Here is a 19,789-nt window from a genome sequence, read left to right as displayed (position 1 = left end):
CTGATCCCTTTAAGTAATCAGCTTGCCTAATACTGGATTCAGATGGCCATATTCAGATGGCCACTTGTACCTGATATTCTCCAGTGCAGCCCACATCTTACAGCACACCGACACACATCCATGTTCTGTCTGATACCCACGGGCAGTGGACATTGCATATCTGATTCCTGTCTGTAATATGAATGAATATAGGACCCGATGTGATTCTTTTTTTTTTTTCAAATGGACCGGCAGTCCATGTAAAAAAGCAGCAGTATGTACAGCCTAATTGGCTATAATAGGACCGTGTGCTGTCAGTGAAATACACCCATGTGAATGGACCATAATAGATACCTCTACTCCTTCTTCGTGGATTATAATAATGGATTAGTGAAAACTTTGAATGACAGGTGAGAGTGAGGGTGACTACTCAGAAAACTTTTAGTCTTTCTTCCAGTGTGTTCTACGCTTGCTCGCCCCCTACCTGCAGAATGTTGTACTGCAGATAGATCCCCATTTCAGCCATGGGAGTTAAGAGGTTTCACCTTGAATGAGGTTATTCTTATCCTCAATCAATATATGCATTGATCTCCCAGTCGTGACTAATGGCCATATGTAAGAGAAGCCGTCTGCCTCTGCTTGTCCCCAGACATGTCTGTACTTATTCTGTCTTCTATTACTGCAGGTGACAGATCCCAGCTCCATGTATTTAGTTTTAAGTAGCCAGACCAAAGTGCAGGTCTGTGTACGCACCACAGCTTTTTTATGTAGGAGCTGGAAGCTATCAGATTCTTTCTATATAATTTAGTACCACCATGAGGTCATGGAGACCCACCGCCACTGCATGTATAGTATTAATATCTATGGTTTATATATAGGGTTTCAGGAGTACCTTCATAATGACAGGTCAACAATAAGTAAAAGTATATGTGCAAGTATATTCACATATAGCAGATTTGTTGCAAACATTTCTGCAACTATTACTCATAATGTACTCATCCTGAGTTACAGCATGTATTATACTCCAGAGCTGCACTCACTATTCTGCTGGCAGAATCACTGTACACATACATCACTTATCCTGTACTGATCCTGAGTTACATCCTGTATTATATTCCAGAGCTGCACTCACTGTTCTGCTGGTGGAGTCACTGTGTACATACATTACTTATCCTGTACTGACCCTAAGTTACATCCTGTATTATATTCCAGAGCTGCACTCACTGTTCTGCTGGTGGAGTCTCTGTGTACATACATTACTTATCCTGTACTGACCCTGAGTTACATCCTGTATTATATTCCAGAGCTGCACTCACTATTCTGCTGGCGGAGTCACTGTGTACATATATTGCTTATCCTGTACTGATCCTGAGTTACATCCTGTATTATACTCCAGAGCTGCACTCACTATTCTGCTGGTGGAGTCACTGTGTACATACATTACTTATCCTGTACTGATCCTGAGTTACATCCTGTATTATACTCCAGAGCTGCACTCACTATTCTGCTGGTGGAGTCACGGTGTACATACATTACGTATCCTGTACTGATCCTGAGATATATCCTATATTATACTCCAGAGCTGCACTCACTATTCTGCTGGTAGAGTCACTGTATACATACATTACTTATCCTATACTGATCCTGAGTTACATCCTGTATTATACTTCAGAAATGTGCTCACAATTCTGCTGGGGTCATCACTGGAAACAGTCAGCAGGTTCATTTATATGCACACATGTATCAGCTTAGCTGAGTTCCTGTAACACAGGTGAACAGTTTTTCCTATATCAAGTTACTGTACAGCGTTTTGTATGAGGAATACAACCTACAGACACCGAACCAGCAGGTCATGCAATGTGATTTCCACTCTTGAACTGCAGAGTAGTACAAGGCTGTACATTTAGCCTTATCCCTTTGATACATCATCAAATCAAACTACAAACGACCACTTGTCAGTGAGTATGTATGTGAGTGCTTCTTATGCTCTGCCCCTGGTGATGTCATCGCTCTGCCCCCTGGTGATGTCATTGAAGGTCCTACACCATATATAAAACACATAGCCTGACCGACAGAAGAACAACACACTTAGGACTTTTGAAAAGGGGAGGACAAAAATAACAAAATGAGAATACAACTAAGCCGGTATTATCTCAGACACAACTCAGCAGTCCTGACAGAAGACACCGACCTACCCACCACAGAGATCTGGTGGGCTGAAGGACCTGTGGTGATGTCATTGCTGTGGGAGGAGTCATTCTGCAGTTTGGTAGAAAGCAGTGTATGTGGGTTCTTCTCATGCTCCGCCCCCGGTGATGTCATCGCAGGTCCTACAGGATATATAAAACACAGAGCCTGACCGACAGAAGAACAACACAGTTTGGGCTCTTGAAAAGGGGAGGACAAAAATAACAAAATGAGAATACAACTAAGCCGTTATTATCTCAGACACAACTCAGCGGTCCTGACAGAAGACACCGACCTACCACCACCACCACAGAGATCTGGTGAGCTAAAGGACCTGCGGTGACATCACTGCTGTGGGAGGAGCAAAGCTGTGTTTGTATTGTGTGGGAATCAAGGTGGATGTAGTAGAGCTGTGTGTTTCATGTGCTGTGTGTGTAATGTGTGGGAATCAAAATGGATGTAGTAGAGCTGTGTGTGTAATGTGTGGGGATCATAATGCATGTAGCACAGCTGAAACACTGGTTTTATAATTTCCTAATAATTACTAGTCTGTTGTAAAACGAGGACGCACTTGACACTTAACCCTTTCCAATCCAATGTCGGGCCTGTGCCGACATCATCATTTTCCTCCACAGCTCAGATGTCGTGACAGGCCTGGCACTGCAGTGCAGGGGAGCATCTGCACCCGATCATCAGACACATCGGGTGCAGATACACTCCTGCCCTGGTCCTCATCAAGGACCCCCGAGGAGAAGGCAGAAAGTGTTTTTAATCCTTTCTGCCTTCTCCTTTACACATTACATAGCGCTCAATTAGCGCTATGTAATTCACGGAGATTCCGCCTGGCGATCATGTGACCGCCGGTTGTCACCTGACCCCAGCTGTTACATGATCGCCGGGCGGCTGAAGGGAGAGTATTACTTCTGCATTCCATCCTGCAATCATGTGATCGCTGGGTGCCACCTGACCCCAGCTGTCACGTGATCGCCGAGCCAGGAGGCCGAGGGGAGAATGCGGAAGTAATACTTCCGCATTCCCCCGACGGTGAGGTGACCACCCGCACCCTCCTGAACTCTGTCAGATCAGGAGGGTGAATGGAAAACTTATTTTTTTCCATCCATTCTCCCCAGCTCCAATTTATTTGAAGCTGGGGAGAATGGATGAGAAAAAATAAACGGATTGGAAAGGGTTAACACGGGTCGTTACTTGTGCCATTTTGGCACCACTCACATTGCGCATGATAGTCGTGACCTACCGTCGTTGCACTGTGCCCTTTACTGTATTTGTTTGGCATACACACTTGTCCATTGCAGACGTCTTGTGCCATGGCAACGCACGCCATGGTATATTTTTCATAGAAATGTCTCTTTCGCGGTTCATTTCTGTACTGGCTGTGTTACTATTCCCTTCAGCCTGACCAGTCCTATCGCAGCAGAGCACACAACAGCCAGAATAATAAGGAGGCAATAAAACAATAGCTTCCCCGGTACGTCCCAATTAAAATGCATCGAACAATGAACAGCGGCAAAGCGCACCGCAGGAAATCGCCCAATTCCACTTTGTGCAGCTACATAAAGGAACATTCAAGAGGCAGACCAAACACAGCGCCACACTTCACTGATCAAGATAAATGCGCCAAATGTGCTGGAGTTGGCACGCTGACAGGAGATTGATATATAGCACTAGATTGCTCCTAATCCCCTGGGATTCATAGACTGGAGCTGAATGTCAGACGTGCAGAGCTAACATTGCAGAATATAGTATATTGTACCGCAGACTTCTAGAGCGATGCATCACTGCCCGCCTCCGCTAACAAACCTTTACTGCCTGACTATCACCATCATGCAGGGGGGGACTCTATCTCTTGGACGTATCAGAAAATGAAATGTGAAAGACAGATTCCTCATCTAATACAGTTCTCCTCCCATCCGTAGAGCGCAGAAGCTGTCTTCCAGTGGTTGTGCAAGTTTCAGCTCCAGCTGTATGCTCCCAACTTTATCAATTCCGGATATGACATCCCAACCATCAGCCGGATGACGCCCGAGGTGAGAAGAGGACAACATATTGTGGTTGCTAACATTGGGAATCTCTAAATCATACTTGTTAACTTTTGGAAATAACCCTCCGGGAGATTTAGCAGCACTGCACAAAATTTGGAATCATAAGCCGTGCCCCCTTTATAGCACATCCTCTGTTATTCTCCCCCACATCTTAGATTTTTTCCCCCCTACAATCTGCATTTATCAGTGTTCTTCACCACATCCTCCATTTTTTAATGTTTTTCACAACATTCTCCATTGTTTTTCTCTCCCACATCTTCCATTTTTCATAACATCCCCCATCTTTTAAGATCATTTTTACCCCAACATGCTCCGTTTTTCACCATATCTTGTATTTTTAAAAAAATGGGTTTTGACCCCCATGACCAACATTTTTCCGCACAACCTCCGTTTTAAAATGTTTTTCACCCCCCCACCCCCTTCCCCCAACCTCATCATGATTGGACACCCCACATGCATCTTTTGCACCCAGGCCTGGCTACAGCCCACTCCCCCACATAGCCAAGACTCTCGACCCACACACACTCCCTCCACTAGCTGCTCCACTGCAGGGGCTGCAGGGTCTATCCATCTCTATTGCATGGGCTGCTTCAGGAAGTCTTGGAAGTCCTGTAGCTAGTGCAGCAAAGGCTATAATGCTGCTTTCCGGGAGGTTCCAGTAGGCATTTGCAGTGAACAGGGACTTGCCAACTCTTCAGGAAATTCTGCAGGTCTTTCCCTTTTCTGGGAGCCTTTCAGATGATCCATGAGAGTTGACAAGTGTGCTGTAAATATAATTCCAAGAGTCCACTAGGACCCACTATTGGTTCATTGGCATCATCATCTCAGACCACCTCTATGCTAGCCCCCATAATCACACTCAGAGGCCATGATAGCACTCACATTGTTCATAGTAACCCTCAGGTGCCTAAAAGTGGTAAGGACTTTATTTAGGATCCTATCCACTCCAGTAGCAATTTATGATACAAATCAAGTTCTGCTTTCTTCACAGGATCTTACAGCCATTGGTGTCACTAAACCCGGACATAGGAAAAAGATCTTCTCTGAAATCAATAGCATCAATATTGGAGAATGGCTTCCTGAATATAAACCAGTGAGTTTACAAGTAGTGATGAGCGAACTTTTGAAAACTTTGGTTTGGCCAGTTTGCTGAATTTTGGCAAAAAGATTGGTTTAGTCTGAATTAGTCCAAAACCAATTGGAACTTCACCAATACACCTAAAACCGGTATATAACACCGTCTAAGAGCTATACTAGGCCTATATAGCACTCTTAGATCACCTAGGAGTGGAGTGTATCTAAGTACTTTTGAGGTATTTTAAAGGCAAAGTTCATGAGGAAATAGAAAAATAATTAAGAAAAAAGAATAAAATAAAGGAACAAGTGAAAAAAGTAGAAGAAGGAAAAAAAATATTTTTCCTTTTGCGTACTTCTTTTTCTTTTTTTGCCTTCTTTTTACTTAGTCTGCTTTTTCCTTTTTCTTTTAGCAGGTTGGGCCAAGATGAACTTGGGTGGGGTTTTCGTCAAACCAAACTTTTAGTAAAGTTCCACCCAAAATAGGGTTCTACTTTTTTGGTTCGCTGAATACTATTTACAAGATGTGTCCACCTTTATACAACCCGAACGTCTATCCTACAATGTCCTCAGATCAGTTGGCACAACCTTTCCGCCTCACAGCTATATTCAAAATTAGCTACATGTTTGGGAATGGAAGGTTGGATATCACTGGCCCTGAGTAAATCATGGATAATCGACTCTTAAACCCTGTGGTCACTGACATCCTACAAGGTTGTCCTGAAAAGAAATATTGTGATGACTAAATGTATGCTTTATAGGGGTTGACACAACATAGACTACATCTTTCTTAAGGGAAGTGGCATGGCAAAGAGCAGATTGCAAGGGGACCGGCTTCAGACTCCCCATGCAAACAGCTGATGAGGAAGCCGTGTCATGAAAATATGAGTGTCATCAGATCCGCCAGAGTGGTAGAAGTTCTTACAGAGCAGCTCTCCTCCTTTCTGGCTCTTAGATGAGGATCGAGCTGAGACCTCCGTCTGTGACGGGCATGTCGATAGGGAGACAACCTCCTTGATTATGAATATTTTTTATACTCTCATTTTTTTCCCTATTCAGGCAAATCTGTCCCTTTGGCTATCAATGATTGGGCTTGGCCAGTATTACAAGGTCCTGGTGGAAAATGGATATGAGAACATTGATTTCATTACTGATATCACCTGGGAAGATCTACAAGAGATTGGAATCACCAAACTGGGTAATGCCATTCACCAATCCAACTAATGTCATAAAAAGTTAAGTAATAAGAAGTTGTATGATGTTTGGTTACTACAATTGTACCATATATATATATATAGCCTGTTTACCCCCAAAATAAGACAGGGTCTTATATTAATTTTTGCTCCAAAAGATTTTACTTTTTTACATGTATAGCTGCCTGGACACTATTTTTTTTATTACCTGTAACTAGTGATTATTTTTGGAGTAGGGCTTATATTTCAAGCATCTTCAAAAATCCTCAAAAATCTTGCTAGGTCCTATTTTCAGGGAAACTGGGTATACATGCGCTGATGGATTGTTGTGAGTAAAATAGTAAAGTTTTAGACTATGGCTTTCATTTGACTTTCTCCTTTTATTACTCCAACTTTGTATTCTATATCTTCTAATTCTTCCATGTTAGAGCTTTGAATCATCTCCAACTCAATGTCTTTTTTCTGTATTTTTAATTTAAGGTCACCAAAAAAAGTTGATGTTGGCCGTAAAGAAACTGGCTGAGATCCAGAGGTCAGAGTATGGTAAGTTTGATTCAGGCAGCATGAGAAGAAGACCACCGCAGAAGAACATGGATTCAATCGATTCTCCTCCACCTGATGGTGTGGATTCCCCAAAAATGAAGACTTTCCAGGACAGTGAGCTGAGTGATGAGTTACAAGCAGCCATGAGTAGTGACACTCCAGATGGCTCTGAAAAGCAAATGAACCATGCACCACACCACAGAGAAAGAGAAGCTTCTTACCGAGGACCCTCTGGAGCAAGGCTTCATCATGAAGGCAGCTTGAGTGGTCGAGCTAGGCACATTAGCAGCTCCCAAGAACTCTTAGGTGATGGAAGCAAAGGGCCGAGCACTGTTATGTCTAAGAGCCAAGAATACTTGACAGATGAAGTGAAGAGAGAGGATGTGGCTCGAGAATCCAGGCCTCTAAAGCAAGGTCATTCAATAAAAAGGGCCAGTGTCCCACCAGTTCCAGGGAAACCTCGTCAGTCGTTTCCTCCAGGAGTACAGAGCTATACGCCACCACAAACGCCAACTAAGGGAACCCCATCATCACCACAAACAGTTAATACCCCACAAGCTACTGCCAAAGTGAAGCCAACACCTCAGCTTCTTCCACCTTCTGACCGACCCATGTCTCCCCGCTCCTTGCCTCAGTCTCCCACCCATAGAGGTTTTGCTTATGTTCTTCCACAGCCTATTGAAGGTGAAGGAGTCCCTACCCACTTGGTACAAGCAGTGCCTGTGTTGCCAGTGTCAGTTCCAGTCTTATGCCTTCCACCGGCGGGTAGCGAGGGAGAGGATGATGATGAAGGTGCTCAGGAGGGAGAAAGACGTCCTAAGAAGCGGGCACATAGTTTGAATCGATATGCAGCATCTGATGGAGAGAAAGAAGAGCAGTTAATTATTGATGGGGGTCCGTATGGTACAGGACAGAGAAGAGTGGGTAGGAGCCACTCTGTAAGAGCACAATCTGGGGTTGACAAGAACGTTAATCGCAGCCAGTCCTTTGCAGTGCGTCCCAGGAAAAAAGGACCCCCACCACCACCACCTAAGCGCTCTAGCTCTGCCATCTCTGGGACCAATCTCGGTGATGGTTTATCTGCTGACGATGCAAGTGGAGAGGGCTATAGGGAACACCGGAGAGCCAGTGACTTTGGTGGCATAGTGGACACTGGAAGTGCTGGCAGTGTGAAGAGCATTGCTGCTATGCTAGAACTATCATCCATTGGTGGGGGACCAAGGGGACTATCTGGACAGAGACCACGGGGGTCCGAAGGGTATGGTTCTCACCTCATGCCACATCCAGCCAGCCCTGAACTTCATCGACTTCCAGGGACTGTGGCTGGGGTCAAGCACCGTGAAGCCATTGGATTGGATGGAGAGGTAGTCAATCGTCGAAGAACTATAAGTGGACCAGTAACCGGGCTAGTGGCTGCAGCACGAAGAGAACGCCAAGAGGCCTCAAGGCCCCCAGACTCTCCTCGCAGTCCTTCTGATGTAATCCCTTTTGCAGAAGAGCGAAAGCAGACTGTTAAACACCGTCCACGCCCATCAAGGACGGAGCAGGCAGGCTCTCCAACAGTAGAACAGGCCAAACATGCAGACTTGGCTTCTGTGGAGTCCAGTGTGACCCTTAAGCGCAGGGTGAGGGCCAGGCAGGGCCAGCATCCTGGAGATGTGAAATTCTTGCTGACAGAATCAGACACGGTGAAACGCAGGCCAAAGCCCCGAGACAAGGACGGCGGAGGAGCAGAGCCATTGGTTGTGTATCAAAACGGAATGGGCACAGTAAAACGCCGTCCGGTTTCGGAGATGAGTGTGGGCGCAAGACAGGACAGCTCAGAACACTTAATGCAGACCCCAGAACGCAGCATTAAACCACCTGTATCACCAAAGCCCACCATTATTCAGCCTTCTGGAAAGACACCTTCTACCCCCACAAAGAAGACTCAAGTCATGGGCCATGGAGGAGGTAAAAAGTGTCCGATAATACTGATTTTTTTTTTTTCAGGTTTGGTATAATTGGGCATATTAGTTCAGAGGTAACAGAGTGGCTAGTGGTAGGATCCCTATGCACTAAATGTATTATCCTACATGCAGTGTATTCCAAAAATGAGAAGGATAGCGCTCTACAGAGACCTCAACACAGTTTTTTGCATGAAACCCAAGACTGTGGCTGTGAAATATGGTGGCTCTCATTATGATCATTACTAGTCTCTCTCTATTATTCTGCGCTTACTAAGCTTTTATTTACACTCATATTCCTTTGCATCACACTGATTTTTTCTATTACTCTGAGGCAGCACCATTTCCCCTCACCTCCGAGTGAGAAGATTACCTTAAGTGTCATGAGTATTAGAATTAAAGATACAAAGTGCTGCGGTGGTTTTCACTTGGCTGATATTAATCCTCTCAAGCTGATGAGATACCATTAATCTGATTATTTCACTGAGCCGCATGCATGGAATTAATGGGAGGTGTGAGATGTCCAAGTATGAAGAACTGCGATGAGGAGGGGTCATTAGATGCGTCCCGGGGATGACATTCACTTCCATTTGTTTTATCGTGTTTTATTACCATGCAATCAGTGCTTGCTTTAGGATAGATAGCATCCTTCCTTCATAAGAAAAAAATAATATATATTGCATTGGTAGGCAGTCTGCTTGTAGTCTTCTTATGTAGAACGCAGCAAAATAAAAGCATTCTCATACCAAAATAGCTCAGTGAATAAATATGGTACCAGGACCAAGCTTATAATATATATACAATATACACCAAGCTTGGTACATAAATATAGCACCAGAACCAAGCCTGATACATAAATACAGCACCAGAATTAAGCTCGGTACATGAATACAGAGCCAGAACCAAGTTTGGTACATAAATACAGCACCAGAACTAAGCTCAGTATGTAAATACAGCACCAGAACCAAGCTCGATACATAAATACAGCACCAGAACCAAGCTCGGTACATAAATGCAGCACCAGAACCAAGCTCGGTACATAAATACAGCACCAGAACCAAGTTCGGTACATAAATACAGCACAAGAACCAAGCTCAGTACATAAATACAGCACAAGAACCAAGCTCAGTACATAGATACAGCACCAGAACCAAGTTTGGTAAATAAATACATAACCAGAACCAGGCTTGGTACATGAATACAGCACCAGAAGCAATAATGTAATACAAATACGGTAACAGAACTAAATGATTGTGTTGCGGGTGGTGCTGATGGCGGACAGTTGGACTGCAACACATCAGATGCTAGGAAATAGTCAGGAAGAGGATGGAGGATGATTTCTGTAACTTCACAAGATGCTGCTGCATGGTGGAAAAAGATCATCTAGCCAGGTGGGCCTAATGGGGCAGGTCTTCCCCAACCTACACTCGCCTACTTCCCGTCCTATAAGCTTGTAGCCATCAACCTGTGTGACTGCTCGGGTTGCACGTAGCTAAAGCCAGCCATGCATGCAATTGTCCACGCTTGTCTGTGGACCTGTAAAATAGTCATTGCCCTTAGTGCCCCTAGTGGTGATGCTCATATATGACTGCTACTCACCTAATAAGGTCCTATAGCAGGATAATGGATAGAGGGGTGAAGGAGTTAAGTCTTCTTGGTGTATAACTACAATGAAGTGAGACCCCACTTACTTGTTCTCACTTTGGGGCATATTTACATAGGCTGGCATTTTATATGCCAGTCTAAGTAAAGTTTACACTAGTGTACTGTAAGCACAACAAACGTATGAAGAGACGCAAACCTCTTGATACATTTGTAATGTTTGGTGGCACCTCCGTATGTCAGATTGTCATCTACACCACAAGCTACGAGCTGGTTTAGGTTTCAGCTATAATTCACACCAACTTCTGGTGTAAATACAGTAAATCAGAGGGACGGCAAGGACCCGCCTCTTTTCATTAGCCATATCCGCTCTTTAAAAAAGTGGAAGCGGTCAACATAAAAAGTGGCAAATTATAGCATGCAGCATAGTTTGCAACTGTTGTACCCCAGAAGTCTGGCATACAAGAATAATACATATGCCACTTAATGTTACATTATGTTTTCTTCCAAAGCAGATTCCCGATTTCTGCTGGTTACAGCTTGAAATGTGTTTCTAGTTTCCCTTTCCGCTTAGCTTTACTCCGATAAGCATTTTCTGAGCTTCCAGAATGCATTGCAGATTTAGCTTTGGAGGTAAATGTCAGTCAAAAGTGGAGATTTCCTTTAACCCTTTGCAATCCAATTTTAGATTCAGAGTTTCCTAGGGGGCTTTCTCCTTCTGTCTTGATACAATGGCGACATCTGCTGACTAGAGCTGTTGAGGCCCCCGACAACAGAGCAGCCAGTAATATACAGTAAGAATACCCTGCCGGACGTCTTCCGACATCGGAGCTGTACAGGCTTCAATCCGAATATCTTTAGACGTCAGAGAGTGGATTGGAAAGGGTTAAACCAGTTGATTCTCTAACATATATCTTGTTCTGTATTTCAGAAGTAAAGAAGGTAATGGGAACTCCTCCACCTATCTCCCCCAAACCTACTCCTCCCCCAACAGCTCCTAAACCCTCCAAACCCCATGCGATCATTCAATCCTCTAGTGCAAGCTCAACTCCAGCCCCGTCTCCCGTCAAGCAACCAAACAACATCAAACCTTCCAGCACTCCTCCGTCTCTGTGTTCCAGCCCCGCTAAGCCCCTGACTCCGGGTCACCCCCTACAGGTTCCCATCAAACCTCCCAGATTGTCCATCACCAGCTCTTCCATAGAAGGAGGGGGCAGTGAAGCCGCGCAGCAGAAGCTGGAGGAGACCAGCGCTTCGCTGGCTGCGGCTCTGCAAGCTGTGGAGGAGAAGATCAAGCTGGAGGACCAACAGAAAGAGTGAGTGAGGGTCTCCATGGGGTGTGAAAAATAATAGGGGTTATCAAAGAGTAGAAAAACATGGCTTCCAAAAACAGCGCCACACCTGGCCACAGGTTGTGTATGGTATTGCCATCTCAACCACTTCAAAGGAACTGAGCTGCAGTACCGAACAACACGTGAACTGTTTGTGGGAATAGGCAGCCATATTTTTCTAATCCTGGCCAATCCCAGTGGATTATATGAAATATTTGAGGGATCATCAATGTGGTTGTATTGCCTTCTCTAGGCTATGACCAGCACAAACTTTACGCCATTTTTGTTTGACCAGAGAGCACAGGTCCTTGACCTTGTTGGGTCACATTTACGGTTGCGTCGGGGATTCCCCTATTTGTTGGAGTATCTAATGTCCTACTGTGTTCTTCTTCCCTTCTCCAGTAGCTCAGCCCTAGAGGAGAAGACTACAGTCAGTATCCTGGACGATATAGGCAGCATGTTCGACGACCTTGCAGACCAGTTGGACGCCATGTTGGAATGAAGCTACAGTGCTGTCCTCAAAGCAAGGTCATTCTGACTGCTCCCTGCCTCCGCTTCCCTTGCTGGGTCCTGTACAGACCACCTGCCTCCTCCTAAGGCCCTTCCGATTTCTGTCGATTGGTCTCAGAACATGTCTAAACCTTAGCACAAAGTAAAGCCGAATACCTCAGGATTGTGCTCAGTCTTTAAGGGGCAGTTTGGGGAGGGGGAGGCCTAGGTCAACCGGGAGGCGGCGACGGCTATGGCTTTCGCAGTCCTAGCATCAAGAAAAGTTCCAGAATGCATTGCAGCACAGAGCCCAGTCCCAACCTGGACTTGAGAGGACAACGTTGTGTTGTGAGCACTAAAGGTTCACGCTGAGCGGCGGAGCAGCACGCCTCCTACCGGACGTCAGAACCATAACTTATGCGGAAATCTTCCCCTTTTTGTATTTCTTGTTTTCGTCTTGTTAAGATTGCGGTTACCATTCAGTGTGAGAAATGGATATAGACGTCTTCTTCCCATCATCGATGGCTGTCAGAAAGGAGATTATAGCACTCTCTGCTGGTGACATTTCAGAAGCCCCCCTAAATGAATGTGCGAGTTGACCCGGACAACAAGCCAACCACTGGGTCGTTACCTGAGCGCTCATTATCTAAGCTGTATCTGAATAGCTGGCCGGCATTATAGTCAGCGACCGCATATGACTAGATCAAGTAAACAACGCATTGCAGTAGCCCAGCAGTCAGCCGGCAGAGTATCCGGCTCCCGCTAACCACTCATTGCCTCCACCATCCACGTAAATCACCCACCGAGCTTACTAGCCGAGCATGCAAACCACACTCACAACAGTAGCACTTCCCGCCTTGAACCTTTCTCAGTTGTCTTCTGCCTTCTGATGGTCAGGAGAGGTATAACATCCACATTGTATTACCCCCCTATTAGTCAAACTGAGATATTTGAACCCTGATATCTCATATGGATAGACTGGAGGCGAATAACTTGGGGTCACAAGGTATATTTTTACATCCATAGTTATCTATATCATATTTTACCAAATACGGATTAACCCCCGATATTAAAAAAAAAAAAGATCTTCCGTTATATAGAAAATATTTTACGAAATGATCCGTTATTTATCAAAAATAATAAGTATTTTTGGGATTCAAGGGGCCAGGAATACAAATATAGATGTTTCCTGCAGCAAGAGAACAACCACAATGGCAGCCCCACAATGACACCTCCACGGTGATGCCTCCACTTACTACTGACTGTCATTGCCAGCTTGAGATACCAATCCGAGCGAACAGTCGGGACAGACTTAACGATGGAAAAGCGCAAAATTTCAAGGTCCAATCCCTGAACCTGCCAGCAACTAATGAGAAAGCACAGATTTATATTTCAGGAGAGGAGCGTCATGGGGGAAGGAGTCAAAATTGGGGCACGTATATTTTTGAAAAACAAAAAAATTCCACATCCGGTGCCTGGAAATACACAGAATCCATGGAATCCCCCCCCTTCCTACATCATGGAGAATATATATACAGAATATAAGAAATAGCACAAACCTCGGACATCTGCTGATTTATGTTTTTTTATACTTTTGCATATTCCGTTTCCATTATTTATGTGTATATATAGATTTCTTTTTTATTTGTTGGGTTGTGCCTTGCTTCCACATTATATTATGTCGAAAGGTGAGGGGCCGGTGTTGGTACATATTATACATTGGCTGCTGGATCTGGCAGAAATGTTCCCCCCCTGGGTTTAGAGAACTCACTTTGGAGGGTGGGACCAAAGAAGTTGACCTCCGAATTAGACTTCAAGGGAAGCTGTCAACAACTGTAAGCAGCACAAACTAAGTTATGGTGCTTATAGTTTGGGTGCCGGGGAGCTGTATCTCATACTCGCCAGGTCCCCCTTTCCTGAGGTGACTCTTTTCAGAAGGCTCCCATAGGGATTAATGGGAATGTGCGAGCACTCACTTCTAAAAGAGCCATGCTGACTTTGCCAGGTGACACTGCTGGAACTGGAGACTGTGTGATCATGAGACACTACTATCTGGACCCCATGTCACCTAAACTATAAGCACCATAACTTAGTGAATGGTGCTTGTAGTTGATGACTGTTCCCTTTAAAACTAAGAAAATATAGTCTTGTTGCATATGGCAACCAATCAAAATTCATTTTCTAAATGGGAGAAATATAACACGGTCTCTGATTGGTTGCTACAAGTGTGGCGTTTCTACATGTTGTACCCAAAGTAAGTCTGGGGATGGGGGTAACTTTTCTCCTTGTGGAGAGCACCAGAAGTGTGTAGCGAGTCTTCTAGACCATGCAATGGTTGCTGGGCAAATTATATTCAAATGAGCCGTGGAGTAATTCCCCACAGCGCCATCTATTGGAATGTTAGCTACTGTATGAGTCAGTATTCAACCTTTTAACAGCATCATGACAAGGAATGAAAGCAAAACCAGAGTACCCATATATAGACAACTGTTTTGGAGTTCTTGCTTGAGAAGGTGTGGGGGAGGGGTAGTGTTTCTCCTAATGGTGCCCTCCACGAGGTGGAACTTTAACCCCCTAGACCAACATTGATAGCCAACAAGACCCTTAATATACACTGATGAGGGTCAAGAACCCTGAAACAGCTGTCTGTATATGGATATTCTGCTTTGGCTTATTCAAAGTCATTTAGCAAGGCCTGTTAAAAGGATGTACATTGACATGTAGTATAGCTACCATTCCAGTAGGGGGTGCTGTGGAGCATTATTCTGTCACTGATTTGCATTCCAAAAATAAGACACTGCCGTAAAAGTTTACAGGGGAGGGGTATAGATAGGGTGACTGTGTCTGATGATAGAAAGCTTTCTCAGCGTAGGGGACAACAGCTCTACTCTCATATGGGGACTCTAAGGTCTAAGTTATACCCAAAAACAAGATTACACCAAACACCACACGTCGGACACCGTTCCCAAAATGTCATTTTTAAATTTATTTTAGTAAAAATTACATTTTTTACCCACAAAACACATGAACTAAGAGAATTAATCTCAACTGCCATAAAAGTAAATTCTGTGTCACAAAAGTAATATTATCACAAAATAGCGATCTGTGCTAAAATATGTAAATTATAGACAAAAGGCGCGGCAGTGTCTCTTTAGATTGGAAAACAGCGGGCATCTTGCAGTTACAGAATGACGTTTTGTTACCCAGAATACCGTTCGTTTGTACAAAATGCAATTTTGTAAGATTTTATTAACACGGAATAATGGTAGTATTTTGTGCTACAACAATCCAGGTGACAGAATTAAGTTGTCCAGTTGTAAACTATTAGTGGCCAATCCTCATATCCTCAGCGCAGATCTTCAATAATAAATGGGCTAAAGTCCATTGCCTGGGAACTCCACCAATCAGCTCTTCACCGAGTTGGTATGCTTATGCACTGAATGGATTTCTTTAGGAAGTAGACAGCTCCGTTCTTACTGCAGTGGCCAGGCTTGGTATTGCTGGCCAAGTTCCCATTAATTTCATTGGTAACTTGCCCTGCATTACCAAGCCTGGCCACTGCAGTAAGAACAGGGCCGTTTCCTTCCTGCAGAAATCAGCTCTAGTGATGGACCCTATTCTAATCTATGGCCTGAGAATAGGCCACCAATAGTTTATAACTTGACAAGCCCTTTCAATTCTACTTCATTTATGTGTTTTGTGCACAATAAATATAGTGTTCCCGCCGTTACCCTTAGTAGCCATCAGCAAGTAATAAACCGCCGCAGCCTACAGCCTATAGCCTACTACCAGATCGATGGTGACGGTGCAGGGGACAAGGCAGGGGTTACCCAGGTCTGCACCTTTATTTACCACTCCCAGCATGCCACAGGTTCCCTACACCATTCAGTCTGTGCCATAGTATATCCGTCTAGTGAACCGAGAATGTTGGGGCAGATATGGGGGAGGGGTGTACGTGTGAATTATCCGATTGTGATATGTGGCTGATACGATGTCTGCGATCGTCAGAGACCCGTCTTATCTTCTCGATTCGTTTCGATTATTTTTTTTTCTTCTTTTGCCGCAGCCGTAACACAATAACCCCTTCACTGCTGGAAAACAAAAAACAGAACAACTATAGAGAAAAAGTAAAATCTACGTTTTTAAATGAAATATTCAAATACATAAAAGTGTTAAGAGAAAATGTATTTATTAAGAAGGCAGCGAAAAAAAAGTCCTAAACTATTCCTGAAAGGTCTACATGATGGATACATATATAAGATATATACATATAGTATATATATATATATATTTTTTATGATTAAGTTATGGAAGAGATCTGTACTGTACACCCGTCCTGTGACAGCTATGCATCTTGGTGCTTTCCCTACAGTGCTGTGCTTTTACGGTTAATGACTATTGCATTCTCTTTGTGAGCTGTGACGCCGTATCGATACGTCTGAGAAAATAAAAATTGTTTTTGTTAATTCTTTTTTTATTTTTGTACGTGTGTGAATTTATATGGTGTTGTATATCCAGCACACGGGACAAATCTGGGGATAATGGACTTTTGTCTCTAATAAGCATTTATTCTTATACTGGGTGGTGCACGGAGAGGTTGGCCGGCACCACACTCCTAAGGAAGCGGTCTAAAAGGAATACTGTCTTTGTTGCCCATAGCAACCAATCACAGCACAGCTTTCATTTTACCTCAGCTGTGTAAGTAAAGTGACCAAACGTAACACTTTCCGCCGGGACTCCAGTAGGACAGCCAGCTGTCCTGCTTTTGGGTCACATTATATTGATTACCAGCCAGGGTGCCGCAGCTCCCCGGACGGTTATCTCTGTCGCGCTGCTGCCGGATGCACACACTGACGGCAGTGTGTGCATCCAGGATCTTCGTCCCCTCCTCCCCTCACTTCTCCTCTTTGGTTCCATAAGAGAGGGGAGGAGGCGTTGCGGCAGGCGCGCACACATTTATGTCGGCAGCGCTGAGAGGAGCATGGTCACTGTGAAGATCGGGAGGAGGTAACTATATGGGTCTAGGGGTCCCTATTACTACGGAGGCCACTGTCAGGGTCACTATTATTGCTGGGGCTACTGTGGGGGTTACTATTATTGCTTGGGCTACTGTTGGGGGGATCACTTATTGCTAGGGCTACTATGGGGGCTATTATTGCTGTGGCTACTATTGGGGCTAGTATTGCTGGAGCTACTGTGGGGGTCACTATTGTGGGCGCTATTATGGGGGCGATTATTGCTGAAGCTACTGTGGGGGCTATTATTGCTGGGGCTGCTGTGGGAGGTCACTATTATTGCTGGGGCTATTGTGGGAGGTCACTATTGCTGGGGCTACTGCAGGGGCTCACTATTATTGCTGGGGCTACTGTGGGGGTCACTATTGCTGAAGCTACTGTGGGGGCTATTATTGCTGGGGCTACTATGGGTGGCACTATTATTGCTGGGGCTACTGTGGGGGTCACTATTGTTGCTGAAGCTACTGTGGGGGCTCACCATTCTTGTGGGGTAGGGGGGGGTCACTTATTGCTGGGGCTACTGTGGGAAGGCACTTTTGTTGCTGGGGCTACTATGGGAGGTCACTTGTTGCTGAGGTTACTGTGGGGGCTCACTGATTGCTGGGGCTACTGTGGGGGTCTCTATTATTGCTGGGGCTACTGTAGGAGGTCACTATTATTGCTGAGGCTACTGTGGGAGGTCACTATTACTACTGGGGCTGGTATAGCGGTCACTATTACTACTAAGGCCACTCTGCACGTGGCAGCATACCTCAAGCAGACTTAGGAGACGTTTACACATGGTGGAAATGCTGCGGAATGCCCGTGCGGAAATTCCGTATCTAAATAAACAATCAAAATCTGTACCATTGGTGCTGATTTCATGCTATGTGGTGCTCCCCCTCACCTCCGCCGTAGGCTTCCTGCTGTCAGCGCTCCCCGCAATTTCCGTTTCCTGCAGCCTGGTCAGATAAGGACACTACAGGCTGCGTAAGCCGGGGAGCAGGAGCAGGAAGCCTACGGAGGAGGTGATGGGGAGCGACGCATAGTATGACATCAGCTACGGGTACGCGGCTGATTTCCAGTCAAAATCCACACCAATTGTACATATTTTGACAGTTTTTTGGATGCAGAAATGCTGCGGAATTTGCTCTGTCTTTTTTTGAGCCGGCACTGTACTCTGCATAACGACGGAGGTAAAATCATAGGACGTGATAAGCCCCGCCCCTGACCACACCCCTGTGTCCCTGGGTAAATCTTGTCACCTTAGTATAGGAAATAACAACCAATCACAGCACAGCTTTCATTTTACCTCCTCAGTATAAAGAATGAAAGCTGCTCCGTGATTGGGTGCTATAGGCAACAAAGACAGATGTTCTTTTGGGTAGCTTCCATAAGAGTGTGGTCCCAACCTACTTGTCCATGGCCGTCACTGCAGTATATGTGAAGGGTCTTTGTAGTTTGGGAGCCGCACTGCAAGGAAGCCTTTAGACATCTTATATCCTTTGGGCCTGGGTCTTGTTCGTCTATGGCCGAAGTCCTCCTGAATACATTTCTGATGGGCAGCCTGTAGTTATGGGATTGGATGATGTCACATCTGCAGGCCCCATCCTCAGTCTGTCGTCATCCAGCAATTCCAGTAGCGAGCCAGCAGGAGGCACTAAGTGAATGCCATGCAGGGGCGTACAAAGAAATGCTAACCCCCCCCCCTCCCCCACACTGAGAGTCCCCTAAAATGTACTACATCTTTCATAAAGGACCAGTCAGATTGTGATACATATTCTTTTCTCCTAATCTATTATTTATGGTACTGCCTGTCTGTGACTATGGAGGCGGCCATCTTGTCCGAGTTGAAGTTATCAGCATTTACGATATGCTTTAGGTGATGAATATAAAAGTTTGATTTACTCATCATGTCAGTTTGTGACGGCGCTTTGCTTTTAGGGTTAACAGTCATCATTTCATTTTTAGGTCCACATTCTGTGATAAATTTCATGTGTAAATTCTGTATGCCTGCAGCCACCACTAGGGGGAGCTCCTTGCTTATGGATATAAATTAAAAAAAAAAAAAGCAAAACCAGGCGGAATAAAGCAAACTGAAACACAGTCAGTCCCATTGAGATCACTGGGGATGTGATTGGATCCATTTTTTATTTCTATTTTTATGTTCTTAGGACAGAACAGAAAAATGGAAAACAAAATGCTGATGTGAACGCAGTCCGACTCGGGTGGCGAAAACACGACAAAGTATTCTTATAACCCGTCTACATAACCATCCACCACCAATGTGGTATCTGTGCCGCTCAACTGCACTTCAGGGAAGAATACATAGCGGGGTACAAAAGATGCAGTTTGGGCATTGATGCCAAAATTGTGACTTATTTGAAGTTT

General features: G+C 44.8%; 1 protein-coding gene across 2 annotated transcripts in view; it reads left to right on the top strand.

Annotated features, from left to right (window-relative positions):
* The window catches only part of CASKIN1 (CASK interacting protein 1), a 197,648-nt gene extending 180,778 nt beyond the window's left edge, over positions 1-16,870 (top strand). Inside the window, exons 16-22 of one of the 2 annotated variants that reach the window (XR_010786424.1) lie at positions 4,101-4,211; positions 5,218-5,319; positions 6,360-6,498; positions 6,974-8,989; positions 11,516-11,900; positions 12,318-15,238; positions 15,277-16,870. Coding sequence is in view for 1 of the 2 variants with exons in the window: in XM_066576569.1 (XP_066432666.1) it covers positions 4,101-4,211; positions 5,218-5,319; positions 6,360-6,498; positions 6,974-8,989; positions 11,516-11,900; positions 12,318-12,417 (2,853 nt within the window). In the remaining variant the exon portion in view is untranslated. Of the gene's footprint in view, positions 1-4,100; positions 4,212-5,217; positions 5,320-6,359; positions 6,499-6,973; positions 8,990-11,515; positions 11,901-12,317 lie in introns of both variants that reach the window. The other variant, XM_066576569.1, reaches the window with a different exon arrangement.
* The last annotated feature ends 2,919 nt before the right edge of the window (positions 16,871-19,789 follow it).

Source organism: Eleutherodactylus coqui, chromosome 8, assembly GCF_035609145.1.
Source record: "Eleutherodactylus coqui strain aEleCoq1 chromosome 8, aEleCoq1.hap1, whole genome shotgun sequence".
In the NCBI taxonomy this organism is placed as follows: domain Eukaryota; kingdom Metazoa; phylum Chordata; class Amphibia; order Anura; family Eleutherodactylidae; genus Eleutherodactylus; species Eleutherodactylus coqui.
The sequence above is the reverse complement of the archived record's forward strand: the minus strand, read 5'-3'. Positions and strand labels throughout refer to the sequence as shown.